General features: G+C 43.6%; 1 protein-coding gene and 1 long non-coding RNA gene across 5 annotated transcripts in view; one reads left to right on the top strand and one right to left on the bottom strand.

Moving 5' to 3' along the window:
• Nucleotides 1-8,831, top strand: part of sec24c (SEC24 homolog C, COPII coat complex component) — a 28,240-nt gene extending 19,409 nt beyond the window's left edge. For 3 of the 4 annotated variants that reach the window (XM_031804776.1, XM_031804775.1, XM_031804777.1), the window contains 7 exons: nucleotides 274-370; nucleotides 2,269-2,553; nucleotides 2,784-2,902; nucleotides 3,138-3,317; nucleotides 3,497-3,682; nucleotides 3,797-3,886; nucleotides 7,265-8,482. In XM_031804776.1, coding sequence (XP_031660636.1) covers nucleotides 274-370; nucleotides 2,269-2,553; nucleotides 2,784-2,902; nucleotides 3,138-3,317; nucleotides 3,497-3,682; nucleotides 3,797-3,886; nucleotides 7,265-7,405 — 1,098 coding nt within the window. In that variant the 3' untranslated portion in view covers nucleotides 7,406-8,482. Of the gene's footprint in view, nucleotides 1-273; nucleotides 371-2,268; nucleotides 2,554-2,783; nucleotides 2,903-3,137; nucleotides 3,318-3,496; nucleotides 3,683-3,796; nucleotides 3,887-7,264 lie in introns of all 4 variants that reach the window. The other variant, XM_031804774.1, reaches the window with a different exon arrangement.
• A 9,055-nt stretch (nucleotides 8,832-17,886) lies between these two features.
• LOC116357486 (uncharacterized) lies at nucleotides 17,887-19,995 on the bottom strand. The gene is made up of 3 exons (XR_004205494.1): nucleotides 18,784-19,995; nucleotides 18,501-18,660; nucleotides 17,887-18,377 (listed from the first exon to the last, which is right to left on the bottom strand). It is a non-coding gene; the product is annotated as an uncharacterized LOC116357486 (long non-coding RNA).
• Nucleotides 19,996-20,033: the final 38 nt, after the last annotated feature.

The raw sequence follows: 20,033 nt of genomic DNA, 5'->3' as shown, positions 1-20,033 counted from the left end.
ATACCCACGTGGGTTTGAATGCTCCTGAAAACCAATCATTAGATGCGAGAGGTGGGACTTGCAGTGCGTCAAGCGTCTCAAATGGAACCAAGTTCTGTTTTTACCGCGAGGCTACGTTGTTGACGTGCACGAGCGGTGTGGATGAAATGTTTGAATAACGTTTGAGTAAATTTAATTTTACAACTCTCGTGCACGCAACGTGGCGGGGCTCGTTTGGGTGTAACCACGTCCACCTGTTACCTGCCTTCACTCGCTGTCTGTGTGGTTTGTCAGGCCGAGACGGACCGTGAGCGGTTCCTGAATGATCTGCGGCGAGACGTTCAGAAGCCGATGGGCTTCGATGCTGTCATGAGGGTCCGAACCAGCACAGGTAAGTGTCTTGCTCTCTCTCGCTCACACTGTCTCACACACTCACAATTGTTCCCCAAATTTTTTGGGGGGGGGGGCTAGATCAGCTGTAACCTAACAACTGTGGAAAAGGTTAAGGGGTCTGAATACTTTCTGAAGGCACTGTGTGTGTGTGTGTGTGTGTGTGTGTGTGTGTGTACACACAGTTTGTTTTTCTTTATGTTCCCCTAAACCAGCATGTCAATCTACTGTCCCCCATAGTACAAAAGTCGACATTCTATGCGAGAAATAAATATTCCAAACGTAGTCTGGAACCGTTTTGGGTTGCAATAGAGTCCAAATTAATACAACCACTTGAATCAAAACTTTTGTTATGCAATGTGGCTGATGCAACAGATCAGAACATTTAGCTTAAAATGTTGATAAACTATTAGGCTTTTTCTTCACATTATAGCAATGCACATTACAGAGATGCACACGGTAGTAGGCTATAACCCATTATCTAAAGTGACCGCAAATGCAATTATCCATGTGATGCTTTTATTATAAAGGGGGGAAAATGCATGTCGTCTATGCACTTAAATAGCAAATGGAGAAAGCTTTTCCAATTGTTCATTTTCATGCCAGACAGATAGGCTATTCCTGTTGTAAATGAAGCAATGTGCTTATTATTAGGAAAGTTGATATATATATATACACACACACACACATACATACATACAGTGCCTTGCGAAAGTATTCGGCCCCCTTGAACTTTGCGACCTTTTGCCACATGTCAGGCTTCAAACATAAAGATAATCATTTTGCACGCCCAATTTTTCAGTTTTTGATTTGTTAAAAAAGTTTGAAATATCCAATAAATGTCGTTCCACTTCATGATTGTGTCCCACTTGTTGTTGATTCTTCACAAAAAAATACAGTTTTATATCTTTGTTTGAAGCCTGAAATGTAGCAAAAGGTCGCAAAGTTCAAGGGGGCCGAATACTTTCGCAAGGCACTATATATATATATATATAATTTGACTAAAACAGAGTGAGGATCCCATCATTTTTCTATAGGCTAGGCCTACTATCTATCTATCTATATATATATATATATATATATATATATAGTAGGCCTAGCCTATAGAAAAATGATGGGATCCTCACTCTGTTTTCTCTCACAATTGCATAGCCTATATAAATGTTGCGCAACATGAGCTCTTGGGCTCTCAGTAAGTGTTTGATTAGATTTTGCATTGATGTCAGTGACTAGAGGGGCAATGGAGCGCTAGCTTGTTTTGGTAGGCTACTAATGACCAGCATCAGCGCTTGGAGAAGCCTAATTATCGTGACTAAACGGTCACATGGAATTTGACTACCTTCACGACTCGTGACCGCCGGTGTGGCGGTAGTACGGTCACCGTAACAGCCTTAGTCACAACACTGAAGTGAAAGGGGCCTCCAAGTCTTTATATTTACCACCTGGTTCCTGTTTCAGTAATAATGAAATCAGACCTTGTTGAGTGTCTGATAACCACTCCAATAAAAATAGTAGATTAAAACATGCTTACACTGGTCCCCTGAGTACATCAACAAAGGATTGGTATACCTCCACTGGTATGCCATCCAGCCCCAGACTTAAAGGCTATAATTGCATCAAGAAGTTCCTCTGTAATTTGGCCTTCGCATGAGTCTTTCCGTACATTTTTACATTCTTAATAGAAGAAGCAAAATCGATTCAAGTACTTTGCTTCTTCTTTTGAAAATATTGTTTGTTGAACTAAGTTTCATGAAATACTTTTTGGTGGCATTTCTATGACGAAGATAACTCATTCTGTGTGTCTCTGGAACCATTTTGTATTTTGCCGTCTGTCTGTGGACTCACTCTTCACCTAGTGGTGTTTATTTACTGCCGTCGTAACGTCCTCTCCTCCTCCAGGTATCAGAGCGACAGATTTCTTCGGCTCGTTCTTCATGAGCAACACGACAGACGTGGAGCTGGCAGGCCTGGACTGTGACAAGACTGTCACCGTGGAATTCCGCCACGACGACAAGCTCAGCGAGGACACCGGCGCGCTCATGCAGTGTGCGGTGTTGTACACCAGCTGTAGTGGTCAGCGGCGTCTGCGGGTCCACAACATGGCGGTCAACTGCTGCTCCCAGCTCGCCGACCTCTACCGGAACTGCGAGACGGACACAATCATCAACTTCTTCTCCAAGTACGGTCAGTATCACACGCTCACTATCTGTCTATACAGCTGTGAAATTGTGTAGTATGTTTCGAGATTGTTACTAAGAGAAAGAATGTATAAAGATCAGCAGGGGTCCAATCACCGAACACCTACTTTAGGTGTGAGATACTGTAGATTTGATTGATACCAGTAGGATTCAAATCAACTTAAGGTCTTTATGTCCGGAAATTGAAACCAATGGTCCTTTTCTCTCTGTGTGTAGCGTACCGTAGCATATTGAACACCCCCACCAAGACAGTGAGAGACACCATGGTGAACCAGTGTGCCCAGATTCTGGCCTGCTACCGCAAGAACTGTGCCAGCCCCTCGTCTGCCGGACAGGTCGGTCACTCGCGAGCGCGCACACACACACCCAATTGGACAAGTCAGTGACACACACCCCATACACACGCACGATACACACATTCCCCCCCGACACCATTCAGACACTGTCACATACATACACAAACACTATACATTCACCCCATTACCACCCACACACTGCAGTCAGTCTCTCACACAAATCAACGCCTGAAAAATGTACACACTCAATCACTTCCCCTCTCTCCTTTTGTAGCTGATCCTACCAGAGTGTATGAAGCTGCTGCCGGTCTATCTGAACTGTGTGTTGAAGAGTGACGTGCTGCAGCCGGGAGCTGACATCTCATTGGACGACAGAGCCTACCTGAGACAGCTGCTCAGCTGTATGGACGTATCCGAGAGCCACATCTTCTTCTATCCCCGCCTACTGCCCCTGGTGAGAGGCCCTGCTCTCCAACTCGCTCTCTTTCTGTCTCTCGAATTCACTTCAATCAGCCTCTTTTGGCATGACAAGGCACCATCTTACTTTGCTGAAGCAAACATGTAAGAACATATTACATTCATGTGAAATCGGTTTGTTAAATCGTGTGTTAATCAATTACCTTTCCATCTCAGGTGAAGTTGGATGGAGGGTCGTTGCCAATGGCAGTGCGTAACTCAGAGGAGCGCCTGTCGAAGGGCGGAGTCTACCTCCTGGAGACAGGGCTCCACCTCTTCCTGTGGGTGGGAGCCAATGCTCAGCAGGAGCTGCTTAGCAACATCTTTGGAACGCCCACCTTCAGCCAGATAGACCCCAACATGGTGAGACACACACACACACACACACACACAGACTTCAGCCTCTTACAAATCATTGTCTTGATTTGAAGTGTGTGGGTGTGTTGCTTTCTCCTAAATGTGTGTGTTGTGTTCCAGACGAGTCTGCCGGAGCTGGACAACCCGTTCTCCCAGAGACTCCGAGAGATCATTGACTCCTTCAGGTCACAACGGTCACGATACATGAAGGTCAGACTCTACTACCTCTCTCTTTCTCTGTCTCTCTCTCTCCTTTCTTCCCCCTGTATCTTTCCATCTCAATTTGTTTTGTCAGGGAACAATACTGAGACCAAAACAGTCACGTTGCAACCGTTTGACTTGGCAGTGCAACACACATTTTTAATTGGCACCCGTTACACCTTTTGTGAGACTAACTACCACATGGACACACTTCATGCATGTGTTTGTTTGGATAAAGCTGTCTTATTTAATGCATGACAACTGAAATCTTTTAACTAATTTCTACCAGCATGTCATCTGTACAACTAGAGGCAGAAAAACTCTAGGTCACCTTTACTCCACACACAGAGATGCATACAAAGCTCTCCCTCCATTTGGCAAATCTGACCATAACTCTATCCTCCTGATTCCTGCTTACAAGCAAAAACTAAAAGGAAGTACCAGCGACGCGGAGTGATCAAACGGGCAACGTGTCAATACAGAACTAAGTTTGAATCGTACTACACCGGCTCTGATGCTCGACGGAGGTGGCAGGGCTGGCATAACAATCACAAATTACAAAGGGAAAACCATCTTGCGAGCTGCCCAGTGACGTGAGCCTAACAAACAAGCTAAATGCCTTTTTTATGCTCGCTTCAAGGCAAGCAACAACGACCCATGTATGAGAGCTCCAGCTGTTCTGGACGACTGTGTGATCACGCTCTCTGTAGCCAATGCAAGTAAAACCTTTAAACAGGTTAACAGACGGATTACCCTGATGCGTACTCGGAACATGCTCTGACCAGCTGGAAAGTGTCTTGAACTTGCCAACTTCTCCCTGACCCCGTCTGTAATACCTACATATTTCAAGCAGACCACCATCGTCCGTGTAACCAAGGTAACCTGTCTAGATGACTATCGCTCAGTAGCACTCGCATCTGTAGCCATGAAATGTTTTGAAAGGCTGGCCATCCCTTACATCAACACCATCATCCTAGACACCTGAGACCCAGTCCAGTTCACGAACCACCAATGACGCAATGTCTATTACACTCCACACTGCCCTTTTCCACCTGGACAAATGGAACACCTACGTGAGAATGCTGTTCATTGACTACTCAGCGTTGACTACACCGTAGTGCCCTTCAAGCTCAGGGCCCTGGGACTGACCACCTCCCTCTGCAACTGGATCCTGTACTTCCTGACTGGTCGCCCCCAGGTGGTGAGGGTAGGCAACAACACATCTGCCACGCTGACCCTCAACACGGGGGCCCTTCAGGGTTGTGTTCTTAGTCTCCTCCTGTACTTCCTGTTCACCCATGACTGTGTGGCCGCGCACGACTCCAACACCATTAAGTTTGCCAACATTCACGACGGTGGGAGGCCTGATTGACGATGATGAGACAGCCTATAAGGAGGTAGTCAGAACACACCATCGTGAAGAGGGCACGACAATGTCGCTTCCCCCTCAGGAGGCTGAGAAGATTTGGCACGGGCCCTCAGATCCTCAAACAGTTCTACAGCTGCACCATTGTAAGCTTCTTGACTGGCTGCATCACCACTTGGTATGGCAGCTGCTTGGCGTCCGACCTCAAGGCGCTGCAGAGGATGGTGTGTACGGTCCTGTACATCACTCGGGCCGAGTCTGGGACCAAAATGCTCCTGAACAGCTTCTACCCCCCCAAATCAGAAGACTGTTGAACAGTTAATCAAATGGCTACCTTTTTATTTTGCACCGACTATGCACACTCACTAAACTTGACCCACACACACACTACGCTGACACTCCATCACACACACACACACTGCGCTGACACTCCATCACACACACACGCACTACGCTGACACTCCATCACACACACACGCACTACGCTGACACTCCATCACACACACACACTACGCTGACACTCCATCACACACACACACACTACGCTGACACTCCACACACACACACTACGCTGACACACACGTGCACATTTTTCTTTTTAACTCTGCATTGTTGGGAAAGGGATCATAAGTAAGCATTTCACTGTGAAGTCTACACCTGTTATGTCCTGTGCATGTGACAAATAAATTAGATTTAGATTGTATTTAGTCAGGCAATGCTCGCATTATGCAGATTAAAATTACAAGTGTCAATGCATAATACTGTTGGTAAGTCCTATTAAAACCAGCATTATTATTAGTAGGAACGCATGCAATTTGAGTTGTATTTTTTTTCTCTGTAGGCTATTACAACATTTAAATATAAAATGTAGGACCTTAAATTACAAATCAATGAATCAAATGTATTTATAAAGCCGTTCTCCACATCAGCAGTTGTCGCAATTAAGTGCTTGAAAAAGTTTTAAAGTCCTTGAATTTGACCTGCCAATGTCTGTATGAACCCTGTATAGGCTACTTGCCCAAGCCCTGCAAATGAATAATACAATCACAGGCTATTGAAATGATGCATCATTCTCTTTCCTGTAAGATCTTTAAAAAATGTATTCTGGCCAGTAACTTTGTTGGCACTGGCCCGGGTGTGTCACTAGTAAATTTGAATGAATGTTGAGCCCTGCGTGTTGCGAGTGTCTACTACGTTGTGAAGCCGTTAGCGATGCTAATGATAGCCTGACCGTTTTCAGGGAGATGGAAAAAGCACTTAAAAGGTAACTACAAAGTAGCCTATGCATCCCTGGCAGATTCAGGATGATTTGCATCATCCAGTCACCGTTTGTTTTGACATCGCCACAAGTGCCCTACAGAAACATCACGTCATTGAATTAAAGGGTAACGACACTGGAATGGCTATATTTTCCCCAGACCTAAAAAATGGTCCCCTGATGTGGTTTAAGCATTGTTGTGGACTTAGAACGTCCAATTTAGTTGTTTTTTTTCTATTAAAGTGAGATTTGAAAGTGAAAACATGAAGAAACATGAAGAAAAAAGAGGACTATCAGTCCTCCCTAGTTTAATGATTTTTTCGAAGTAGTTTTTTTTCTTCTGACCTCTAGAGGATTTAGCAGAAAAGAACACATGGCAATAACGCAATACATTTGACACTTTATTTTACGCCGCTCTTTGCTGTTACAGTAAATCAATGTAAGAACACAGGTTAAAAGATGATAGCCAGGTTCTGGAAGGAATGCAGGCACATTATGGGCGACAGGCTCATTGTCATCAATCGTCATTATCGACTAAATCATGTGCTTCTGCCATTGCTTGCTCTTTGGGGTTTTAGACTGAGTTTCTGTATAAAGCACTTTGTGACATCTGCTGTAAAAAGGGCTTTATAAATGAATTTGATGTGCGTGTGCCACCAACTAGAAATTGTAAGTGGAGATACCTGGTTGTAGTACAGAAGCATAAGGTGTGTGTGTGTGTGTGTGTGTTAACATCTCTTTCTCTCTCCACACATGTCTGTAGTTGATGGTGGTGAAGCAGGAGGACAAGGCGGAGCTAATCTTTAAGCACTTCCTGTGTGAGGACAAGAGCACCAGCGGAGGAGCTTCCTATGTCGACTTCCTGTGTCACATGCACAAGGAGATCCGCCAGCTACTCAGCTAGGGCCCTGATTTCTGACCCTTCAAACCTGACCCCGGCACCTCTCAACCCCCCCCTGATGCGCTTTATCTTTTATTTACCTAATAAACTTAACCCCTCCCCCTCTGTCAGCGAGAGGCCGGAGACGTATACACAGCCTCGTGGCAGATTCCGTGTGTTTGTCCTCATACGACTCTACTATTCCAAACGTCAGGCTCTAAAACAGCTGGAGCTGATCCACTGGCCAATGGAAGTGTGTGTGTGTATTTTGTGAGTGTGTTTGTGAGGGAGAGAGTTGCTGTTGATTGTAGTAGGTGTTCTGTCTAACACTAGCACTGAAAGGCTGTTGTGGGTGTACCGGCCACTGGTAGAAACTCTTTTTGTATGATTCAGACCCAGTAGAGCTGAAGATGACAAACTATACATGACATGAAATAAATGTTTTTTTTTTTCCATCTCTAGAATTATTTTTCTATTTGTCTTATTCTCTCTCCCTCAGACATGGCCTCGTGTGTGTGCGCTGACTTACAAACACTACTGAGGCAATAGGAGAGCGGGAGGAGTATATAGAGATCTGTGATTGAGGTTAAACTCCCAATAAAAGTCTATGCATCTAATCATCCAGAGGCACGGGGTTTGAATGTTCCCACTATGACTCACACAGTATAGACTGTTTGGTTGAGGTGTGTGTGTGTGTGGGTCATGTTGTTTTACTAACGTGTGTATCAGCTTGACACCATTCTCTGACATGATGCCTGTTTGTCTTCCTGTCTTGTGAAGGGAAGGAGTAACTGGCTGTGCTTCTCAAAATTGAGGTCAGTCCGAGAAAGTGTGATGAGAATAATGTTGGGCAGAGTCATGTTCCGTAGGCACGAAAACAGGTGAGAACTATTTGAAACGGGGGGAGGGAGTACTTTTGTTTTTAGTTTCCGTAGCAGAATGTTTTTGCTACGTGTTTTTGCTGAACATGACCCTGTGCTCTACACACAGCTGTGTCCGAGTTGTCCCACACTGCGGACGGTCTGCTATAGAACCTTGGTTCGTTTACACATATAACCTACGTCTATAACCTGTACAGAATTAAATCCTCCGGTTTTTAAACACCTGTGTCAAATGCTGTGGTTTGTCAGTCCTCTCCGTCGCCGCTCACACAAAAGCTCTGTGTGTGTGTGTGTGTGTGTGTGTGTGAGAGAGAGAGGGTGAATGTGTGGGGTTCTGGAGGCAGATCCTGGTGAATTTCTCTAAAGGAAAAGAGGGATCCGTCGATACATCCTGACTTTTGCATTGGTTTTCGTTCTCGTGTCTTAACACAAGTGTTGCTGCCCTCTTCTCTGACCCATCTCTCTGTTGAATGGACTTTCTTTCTGACTGACCGTGATCTGACCGTTTTCCTTTTCTGTGTTTTTGTCATTGCCTCCTGGACTGTTAATAAAGTTATTGAATCACCATGCCATGCTTCTCCCATCCCTGCTCTCATTGGCTTGTTGGTACTATGGTTACAGTAAGGGACTTTCTCCTAGCCAAACTGTTTGTCACTCATAAATTGCACCTGATAAGACTGCCCAAAAGTAGTGCACCATATACAGTTGCAGCCAAATATATTGACACCCTTGAGCTTTTCTTAAATAATTCACTATTCTAAAATATTGGATGAACCCTTAAACATTTTTTTCAAAGTCTACTTAAGTTGTTGGCAACCCGGAGATGGTATTTGCTTGCACAGCCTTTGGCCAAGAACTGCAGACAAACTTTTCTTGTAACATCAATGTGCTTGATGCGCCTTACTACGAGAAATGTGTCCCACTCTTCAGCGGCAAACTGTTGCTGGAGGGATGCCCTCCACCAACTGCTGCTTTCGGCTCTCACCATAGATTTAGATGTGGACTCTTGGCGGGCCACTCTAGAGCAGTCCAGCGTTTCTTCTTGAACCATTCCTGGGTACTTTTTGATGTGTGTTTGGGGTTGTCTTGCTGGAAGATCCACAGCCTTCAATGGAGACTCATGTTTTTGGACAGGGTTGAACATTGGACTCAACACCAGATATTCTGCTGATTTCAAGATGCCTTTGCTCACGTTTTAAGGCCCCTAGTACCAGAGGCAGAAAATCAACCCCACAGTATTACCAAACCACCCCCATGTTTGATTGTGGGGAGGGTGTTATTTTCATTGAATGCATCATTTGGTCATTGTAAACACTGCTCTGATCTGTGTTGTCAAAGAACTCTAATTTTGTTTCCTTTGGCACAGAACATTTTCCACAGGCTTTAGATTTGTTTTAGAGGGATTTTGAGAAGTTCAGCAGGAGGAACTTCCTATGTCTACCAACGATCAAATGAAACATTCAAGAAAATAACACCCTCCCTACATTCAAACATAGGGAAGGTTTGATAATGTTGAGTTTCTTTGCTGTCTCTGGTACATACGCAAGACATCATGAAAACAGCAGATTACCAAGGTGTTTTGGGGGTGAAATATTCAACCCAGTGTCCAAAAACGGGGTCTCTGTTGGAGGATGGAGTGGCCAGCGAAGAGTTCAGATCTAAATCGCATCCATAAATCACATCTATGGCGAGAGCTGGAAAAAGCAGTTGGTGTTGGACACCAGCTGAAGACTGGGACAAAGTGCTTGTAAAAAGGTGCAGCAAATCATTTGCAGTTATTTTTGCCAAAAGCTGTGCAACCAAGTACTAGCTACTGTGGAGCCAATGATTTTGTCCATGCCAATGGTTTTAAGTTTACCATTTTTAATTTAGAAAATAATGTTTAAGTAAAATGGTTCTGTAAAGTTGCTTTTTCCAATTTCAAGTTATTTGAAAAATATAAATTCCCTATTTTAGAAGTGTCAATCCGTAAACTCAAATTATTGGGACCGTGAACATTTTTGTTGTTTTGGCTTTGTACTCCAGCACTTGGGATTTGAAATGATACAATGACTGAGGTTAATGTGCAGACTGACAGCTTTCATTTCCATCCATATCTGGTGAACCTTTTAGAAATTACAACACTTTTGTACATAGCCCCCCCCCCCCCCCCCCTATTTTAGGGGATAAAAAAAAAATGGACAAATTCACTTGTGTGTTCGAGTAGTCAAAATGTTAGTATTTGGTCCCATATTTTCCAAGCATGCAATGGTTACATCAAGCTTGTGACTCTACACATTTGTTGGATGCATTTGCTGTTTGTTTTGGTTGTGTTTCAGATTATTTTTGTATCCAATAGAAATTAATGGGAAATAATGTATAGTCATTTTGGATTCCATGTGTGTTATGTCATAGTTTTGATGTCTTCACTATTATTCTGCAATGTAGAAAATAGTAAAAATAAAGAAAAACCCTTGAAAAGAACAAAAGGGGGATACCTAGTCAGTTGTCCAACTGAATGTATTCAACTGAAATGTGTCTTCCGCATTTAAACCAACCCCTCTGAATGAGTAGGTGTGTCCGAACTTTTGAATGGTACTCTACATATAAGTGAATTTGTCCCAATACCTTTGCTCTCCTAAAATAGGGGGGGGACTATGTACAAAAAGTGCCGTCATTTCAAAACGGTTCACCCAATATGGATGAGAATACCCTAAAACGAAATCTGACAGTGAGCTTTAGCCTTGTATTCATTGTATCATATCCAAAGTGCTGGAGTACAGAGCCAAAACAACCTAAAATGAGTCACTGTCCCAGTACCTTTTCGAGCTCACTGCATTTGGCCGCAACTGTATAGGTAACAGATGGGTGAAAGGTCAGGCAGAGCACTGCTACTAAAGCCAACACTAGTCCAGGACCAGGTGGAGCTAATAAACAATGTTGCAGAAGAATAGTACAAATAGAATAGTGCTTGTTTAAAAGTATGCACTTTAATCCAATTACCATTCATTTATCATCACATTATCAGTCAGGTCTAGAGTGGTTTAAAGCACATATGTGAATATAGGTTTAGGGGTTACGTCATCTGCTGTATGTTACACACACAAAAACGTGTGATCTCCCTGAAGTCTCAGGTGTTCCTCCAGGGAGGCTACTCTCTACCTGACACGGGGACACTGACGAGTCCACCCAGCCTAGCCTAAACCCTGGATAGAATGGCTCCGTGGATGTGGAGTGGAACGTGTGCAGGTGGGTCAGTGTGTTAGAGGAGACACTGTAGAAGGACAGAGTGCCAGCCGGCCAGTCTAGATAACCACCCCCTCTCTCTCTAACAGAGTAGGAGTGTATGTCAGTGCTCTTGTCATTGTGCCATGTAGTGTAACTGTCATTAGAGCAGTTCAGACTCCAGGACACAGCGTTTCACCCAAAACCAGCAGTCATGTCCCTCTCCTCTCCTTCTGATCCCACTCCACTCTGTCTCCCAATAGCAGCGCACAGTCAGACCCTCTCTACACAGCAGCTTCCTCCAGCAGTCAAATCTCTCTGGGTGATCAGGAAACGGCTGCTCTTTCCCTCACATCACCTTCCTGTTCTCTGCAGACAGCGAGAGCTCTCTGTGTGCTGTGTTTGGGTCCAGTCTGAGGTCATGGGTATCTGGGAGAGGAAAAAAAAGAAACTCATAGTAGAATATCACACCCATACTGTACATACATGTCTGTGGTCCTGGTCTGATCCTGAACTCAGCGCAGTACGACACACTGTCGGAGAGAGAGGCAGTAAAACAGGGCTGGGATTCACACAGTCTCACTCAATCCTTTTTTTTTACACATTAATTCTTTCCTAAGTTTCATTAGTTTACAGTGTGGATCTTCCAGTACAGCAGAGGGAAGCTTCACTCCTGAGTCTCCTGGGTGATTGTAGCTCAGGTCCCGCTCTCTCAGGTGTGAGGGGTTGGAATTGAGAGGGGAGGCCATAAAACCACATCCTTCCACTGTGAAAGTACAAAGTGAAAACCTATAAACAAAAAGAGAAAACCGTTTAACATTTTAGCTGCCTCTAAAAGTGGTGATAAGCAAATATTACATTTATATATGTTTTCTACCAGTATAACCAGAGTGTTTATAAAACACTCACCTTACTATCACCAGTTTACTGTCTGGACTGCCCAGTGTTTACAGTTTACTGTCTGGACTTCCCAGTGTTTACAGTATACAGTGCCCAGTGTTTACAGTGCCCAGTGTTTACAGTTTACAGTCTGGACTGTCCAGTGTTTACAGTTTACAGTCTGGACTGCCCAGTGTTTACAGTTTACAGTCTGGACTTCCCAGTGTTTACAGTGCCCAGTGTTTACAGTTTACAGTCTGGACTGCCCAGTGTTTACAGTTTACTGTCTGGACTGCCCAGTGTTTACAGTTTACTCTCTGGACTCCCCAGTGTTTACAGTATACATTGCCCAGTGTTTACAGTGCCCAGTGTTTACAGTTTACAGTCTGGACTGCCCAGTGTTTACAGTTTACAGTGTCCAGTGTTTGCAGTTTACAGTCTGGACTGCCCAGTGTTTACAGTTTACAGTCTGGACTGCCCAGTGTTTACAGTTTACAGTCTGGACTGTCCAGTGTTTACAGTTTACAGTCTGGACTGCCCAGTGTTTACAGTTTACAGTCTGGACTGCCCAGTGTTTACAGTTTACAGTCTGGACTGCCCAGTGTTTACAGTTTACAGTCTGGACTGCCCAGTGTTTACAGTTTACAGTGCCCAGTGTTTACAGTGCCCAGTGTTTACAGTTTACTGTCTGGACTGCCCAGTGTTTACAGTTTACTGTCTGGACTGCCCAGTGTTTACAGTATACAGTGCCCAGTGTTTACAGTTTACTGTCTGGACTTCCCAGTGTTTACAGTATACAGTGCCCGGTGTTTACAGTGCCCAGTGTTTACAGTTTACTGTCTGGACTGCCCAGTGTTTACAGTTTACTGTCTGGACTGCCCAGTGTTTACAGTTTACAGTCTGGACTGCCCAGTGTTTACAGTTTACAGTCTGGACTGCCCAGTGTTTACAGTTTACAGTCTGGACTGCCCAGTGTTTACAGTTTACAGTCTGGACTGCCCAGTGTTTACAGTTTACAGTCTGGACTGCCCAGTGTTTACAGTTTACAGTGCCCAGTGTTTACAGTTTACTGTCTGGTCTGCCCAGTTTTTACAGTTTACAGTCTGAACTGCTCAGTGTTTACAGTTTACTGTCTTGTCTGCCCAGTGTTTACAGTTTACTGTCTGGACTGCCCAGTGTTTACAGTGTGGACTTGCCAGTCCAGAAGAGAGCAGCTTCACCCCTGAATCCTACAGGTCATTGTCACTCATGTCCATCTCTCTCTAGTGTGAGGAGTACTAAGAGCTGAGGCCAATGCTCCACAGCATCTCTCTGTGAGTTTGCGTCGATTCAGCCTAAGAAATATAATGGATAAACTCAACTCTTAACCTGACTAAACTGAAAGAGTGAGAAGAGTGTGCAGTGTCTGTTGATGTGATCTGAGGTATTGCTGTTGATTTTGTACTCACATGGCTGTTCTTTGATTACCGGCAGCAGCCTCAGAAGACCCTCCTCTGATCTGGAGTATTTCTTTAGGTCAAACTCACCCAGCTCCTCTTCTGAAGTCAGCAACACAAAAAACAGTGCTGACCACTGTGCAGGTGACAGTTTGGCTCTAGATAGACTTCCTGAGCTCAGGTGGCTTTGGATCTCCTCCACTAGAGAATGGTCATGTAGTTCATTCAGACAGTAGAATAGATTGATGCATCTTTCTGGAGAGGGATTCTCATTTGAAATGATCTTTGATGGGCTTGACTGTTTCCTTGTTGGGCTGTGATCTGATTATCCTCTGAGTTAGCAATGGAAAACTCTGAATGGAAAATGTTTAAAAAAAGGATTGCTGTTTGGCTAATAGATTCACATGATCACTGAAGAATGTGAGAAACACATACAGAGCAGCCATAAACTCCTGAGTACTGAGATGGACAAAGCAGAAAACCTTTCCCTGGCACAGGGTTGGTTCCTCACTGAAGATCACACTCCTGAGTACGCAGACGCCTCCCTGACGTTTATGCCACACTCTTTCAAGTATTCCTCATAGAAGATCAGGTTGCCTTTCTCCAGCTGTTGGAAAGCTGGAGTTTTTCCCAGGGACTTGATGCTTTTTCTCATCGAGTCAGGGCCAAGGTTTCCTCTTCTGTGAAGCATATGACTCATGTCTTTCTCTTGAAATACCAGGAAATGTGAGTACATCTCTGTCAGGGTCTTGGGCGTCTCTCCACTCTCTGCTTTTACCAGCTTGTTCTCCAGAAAGGTGGCTGCGATCCAACAGAGTACAGGTATGTGGCACATGATGTAGAGACTTCTTGATGTCTTTATGTGTGTGATAATTCTGCTGACCAGGTTCTCATCACTGATTCTCTTCCTGAAGTACTCCCCCTTTTGTGGGTCATTGAACCCTCTTACCTCTGTCATCTGGTCAACACACTCAGGAAGGGATCTGATTGTCTGCTGCAAGTCGGGAGGTTATCCAAAGTTGAGCAGAGGGAAGCAGAGGTTTGTTAGCAGTACGTCCACTGAGGTTGACTCGGTTCTATCAAACAATACGTCATTGTTGTGGAAGTCTAGAGGAAGTCGACACTCATCCAGACCACCGAACACAAATAAAACCTGATACTTCTTGTAGTTTGATATCTCTGATTCTTTTGTTTCCTTAAAAATCAGTAGAGAAGCTCATCAAATTCAGCTGTCGAAAAGAAAGAGGAAATATCAACTGTAGATCTTGATTGGCTTTTCCTTCAGCTCAGTCCAGAATGAACTTCTGCACTGAGACGTTGTTCCCGATGCCAGCAACTCCCTTTTTGTCAGAACAGTTCTGATAGGTTGATCTTGTCCAGGTGAATGGTTGAAAGATGTCATTGCATTGGATTGGTGTTTCTTGTGTTGCTGGTCTCCTGGATGCTGTCTCAATCTGTCTCACCTCATGTTCATTATTGAGCTTTGTACGTCTGTAGACCATGTCGTGGCAGAATCAGAATTAGTTAGGTAACATTGATAAATAAGATGTTTTATCTACATAATAATGCTTATGTGAGATATGTCATTAGAATGTCTTCTTTTGGATAATACTGTTGGCAGTTGCATTTTCCTCTTTCTTCTCCAGGGAAAAGTCACTTGGGGCCCAGAGAGGGGAGAGGTCAGGCTTGTCTTTTATCTGTCTTGTAATAGGCAGAATATCAGAAAGGGAGAAGTCAGAATTGAACAGTGTCTTCCAATGTATCAGTTAAACCATGTGAAGGGCTCCACAATGTCTGTGTGCCAGTCACTCCCCTCTGTGAGTTTATCCAGGGGGGGGTGTATTTGAGATGGGAGTATCTAGAATTGACAATTGATATATGCCATTGGATGAGGTAATGTTTTGGTACTAAGAAGTACCAGGAACGAGATTACAATCTCGGTTTAGGAGACCAAACTGAACAATAATTTATAGCTAATGCTATCTGGCTATGGGATACTCCTCTTTCAAGTAAAAGGCACTTTGTGAAGTTCCTAAGATCTGTGGGGGGTGGATCTTTGCTATAAAAGATCTCAGTTGCCATTTTGTAAGCACTCTCAGAGAATTAATTTATAGACACTGAATTGATCTGAGAGTCACAGGGCTATGGTGAAGCTCATTAAATTAAAATATGAAGTTTATGTATAACTCTGACTGGTGTGTGGTTTGTAACTCTCCTTATTTAGTAATACAGGAAATTTCCACGACAACCAGTGGCGATTTGTTGGGGGAGCCTTGTCTGGCAGCGAAATAGTCAATTTAGCCTTATTTACTGCCTTTTTTTAAAACATAGCTGGTATGGCTGACTTGCTTAAACAAATGTGGCTTCTACTGACAATTGACATGTGCAAACTATGGCATAAGGGAACAATGAGCGGATAAGAGGCAATCCGTCATTTTGATTAAGACATTAATGAGCGAGCTAAGATGGACGTAGTCAATAACTTTGTTCAGCACTTTTCAAATGTACAGCGACATAATTCAGAACATGGGCCATTCTTACAATATTCTCTCTGTATACCAAGTAGGATAAATAAAGTGGGCATATGAGCAGACATTGAAAGCTCTTACAATATTAAATGTCATTTCAATAAAACAGGCTATAGGCTACATGTGCACCACCAAGTCAGAACAGTAGGCTAAGTTATGAGGGGCTTTCTAACTAAGATTTTAAAAGTACGATTTTGACATGATCAGTCCAATCAAAGCTACGGTAGATATAATGTGATTTGACGTAATTTTATTTGTAGCCAATGACCTTGAGCCTTCTTGGATGGACACTTCTAATGTAAATATATGGCAGCACCCAAGGGGCTTGAATTTTCGAGCTCTCCCCGTAGATTTTGTGGTGACGTAGTCTCCCCATGAGTGACAGAACACTGAGCCAATCACAGCGCAACTAGAGAACATTACCAACCCCTACACTCCGTATTTCCCTTTGGGTGCCCCACGACAACAGAAAATACTGAGCTAGGCTGAAACACCTGCATTTTGGAGCTGCCTTACTCAAAAAAACAAAAAAAGAGACCATGTTAGTATGCAGCTTTATTAACTCAATGATTTTTTTCAGACATTGTTTGCAAACTGATATATGACAGGTATGTGACATGCAAAACAGGCTTCAAACACACAGTAGAACCTCCTTTTCAGATTGAGTTTGAGTTTTAGTTGGCACCTCTCCATGTATGTAAAATGTGTATGTAAAATGTATATGTAAAATGTATGTACATGTAGCAGAAAAGCTGTAAATAAATAAAAAATGTTAAAACGTGTGTCATCCCTGATGGGTTAAAATATATATTTAAAAAAATAATAATACAAAAGTTGGCACCTCTAGATTCGCTCATCTGGTAAAATAAACAAGTGACAAACAGAGTATAAAAAGGTTCCTGTGTATGTAAAATAGATGGTTCTGTGGATTATCCTGTAAATAACCCACTCAAACTGAAACCGTTTGGAGACTGCAGTATAATAATGCAGGTTTAGGGTGTGGCGGATGAATCAGAATTCGTTGGGTAACGTTGATAAATAAGATGTTTTATTTATCTAATATGCTTATGTGAGATACTTGTCATTAGAATGTCTTCTTTTGGACTATAGTGTTGGCAGTTGCACTTTTTTCTCAGCTGGGGCTCAGTCACTTGGGGCTCAGTCATTCGGGGCCCAGAGAGGGGAGAGGTCAGGCTTGTCTTTAGTATGTCACTCGTGCTATGCAGAATATCAGAAAGGGAAGAGGACAGAATGGAACATTGTCTTCCTATGTGAATGTATCTGTTAAACCATGTGAAGGGATGGCGTGATTAAGGGGGAACCAATTACTTGTCTCCACAATGTCTGTGCGCAAGTCACTCCCCTCAGTGAGCTTGTCCAGGAGTGGGGTCAAGAGGGGATTTACTTGAGATGGGAGTATCTAGAATTGACAATTGAGTTATGCCTTGGATGAGGTAATGTTTTTGTACTATGAAGTACCAGGAACGAGATTTGAACCTCTTAGAGACCAAACTGAACGATAATTTATAGCGAATGCTATCTGGCTATGGGAAAAAAGTATTTCTTTGTGAACTGTTCCTAAGATCTGTGGTTCGTCATGTAAGTTGAGAGGGGTGTATCTTGGCTATAGAAGATCTTTCTACTCTTCTGTAGGCACTCTCAGAATTCATTATTGACACATAATTGATCTGAGAATCAAAAGGGCTATGGTAAAGCTCATATTATTAAAGATGAAGTTTAAGTATAACTCTGACTGGTGTGTGGTTTGTAACTCTCCTCATTTGGTAATACAGGAAATTGCCACGACAAGGGCTGCTTGATCGTGCGCTCTCTAAATACAGGTTACTGGACAACGTTGCAATCTTGTGGTTCCTCATACCAAAATCAACTTCAGTTCCAAAGCGTTTCCCTGTTCTTACCACTGCCCGAACAACCTTCTCCATACAGATCTACAGTAAGACTTCCAAACACCCCATTCTATCTGTCTTACCGTTGTCCTCAGTCTTTACAGGAACAGGTTGAAACATGGTGAGACAGACAGGTGATGCTTTAGATTAAACAATAGGCTCTGAGAAGAGAGACAGAGAGGTGGAGAGAGGAAAGGACAAGATAAATGACTTTAAATACTTAACGCAAGGGGATTTACATTTTTAGAACTCATCAATACTTTAGAAGTATGTAGGCTGCTTACCATCTATGGAGTTGACTCTGATGTTGAAGTGAATTGGACCATCGATATAGCAGCCGGGGTGTGAAGGGGCCACAACATGGCCGCCAGTCTGAGATGTACAGGTGAGGTAGACAGGAGAGACAGGAACCGGAATTGAGGCAGCTGCTCCATCAATCTCAGCCTTTACAGAGAGAGCGAAAGAAAATAGTTTTTTTTCTCAACTCCTACACAGATTTTTCCAGCATATTTCTTTTCTCAAGCAATTACTAAGCAGTACAGGAGTGAAAGAATATGGTATACCCACCTTGGTGATCTGCCATTCACTTCTGATTCATCTTCATGATTTCCAGGGAGATCGTCATAGCTCCATCGTGGCCGTGGGAGTTCACCATGGTATCCGCGTGGTGTCTTGACTGTCGGCGTTCTCCAGATGGCCCTTGGGGATGAGATGAAGGCCATCTGGTACGTTCTGAGTCAGGTACCAGTGAAATGTCCAACCATGTGTGTGAAGTGCTCCTTCAGAGTAGCCCGTGGCAGCTCGGGGACAGGAGCAGGTGTCGCCATCGTAGAGCACAGAACACTTCAGGGACGGACATGTTCAAAACATGTTGAACTGAACGTTGTGCATCTATTCAGGCGGGTTCTCTGCAGAAATGGATCAACGATTTCTCGGTCTAGCTTCTGAAATGTCCATCACTCCTTTACTTTGCATCACTACATCTCCCTCTCTCTCTCTCTATTAGTCATCTCTTTGTTTTCTGTCTCATGCAAATGTCCTTTCGTGCCAGTGTACCAGTCAGGGAAACAGTTTCCTGTACGATGGGCTTGGTGGCGTGCTGCAGATGAAAACAGGGAGCTGTCTGTCTGTGGTTTGATGTTTGTTGCTAAAAACGGTCATTTCCCCAGACTCTACCACATTTTGTTGAATCATGGGTGCCTTTTTCATGTCCTCACATGCCCCGCAGAGCCCAACAGCTCTACCTTCTGCCATATTAGTTAAGCTAGTATCCCTCTGATAACTTCCCCACTGGGCAATTCAACGTCTATTCCATGTTGGTTCAGCGTAATTTCATTGAAATGACATGGAAACAACGTTGATTCAACCAGTGTGTGCCCAGTGGGTCCTTTGGGCTGCGGTGGCAGAATATGACACAACCTGTGTCATATTGTACTATTGAGGACCAGAGATTAGTAGAACTGTCTAACATCATCATAACCACAAATGTCATTCCTTGTACACAACGATTCAAGTGCTACTTACACAAGAAAATGGCAAAGGATCCATTTGCTCCATATTGTGGTTTGCACAAACACTGATTTTGTTTCTTTTTGGCTCATTTCATTTAAATCAATTATAGTCAAACAATTGTACACCGCGTGCAAAACATTAAAAACACCTTCCTAATATTGAGTTGTACCCCGCCCTGTTGCCCTCAAAACAGCTTCAATTCGTCGGGGCATGGACTCTACAAGGTGTCTAATGCGTTCCAGAAGGATGCTGGCCCACGTTGACTCCAATGCTTCCCACAGTCAAGTTGGCTGGATGTCCTTTGG

The sequence above is a fragment of the Oncorhynchus kisutch genome, linkage group LG25 (assembly GCF_002021735.2).
Source record: "Oncorhynchus kisutch isolate 150728-3 linkage group LG25, Okis_V2, whole genome shotgun sequence".
NCBI lineage: Eukaryota > Metazoa > Chordata > Actinopteri > Salmoniformes > Salmonidae > Oncorhynchus > Oncorhynchus kisutch.
Note: the sequence above shows the minus strand (reverse complement) of the source record. Positions and strands in the feature narration are given on the sequence as shown.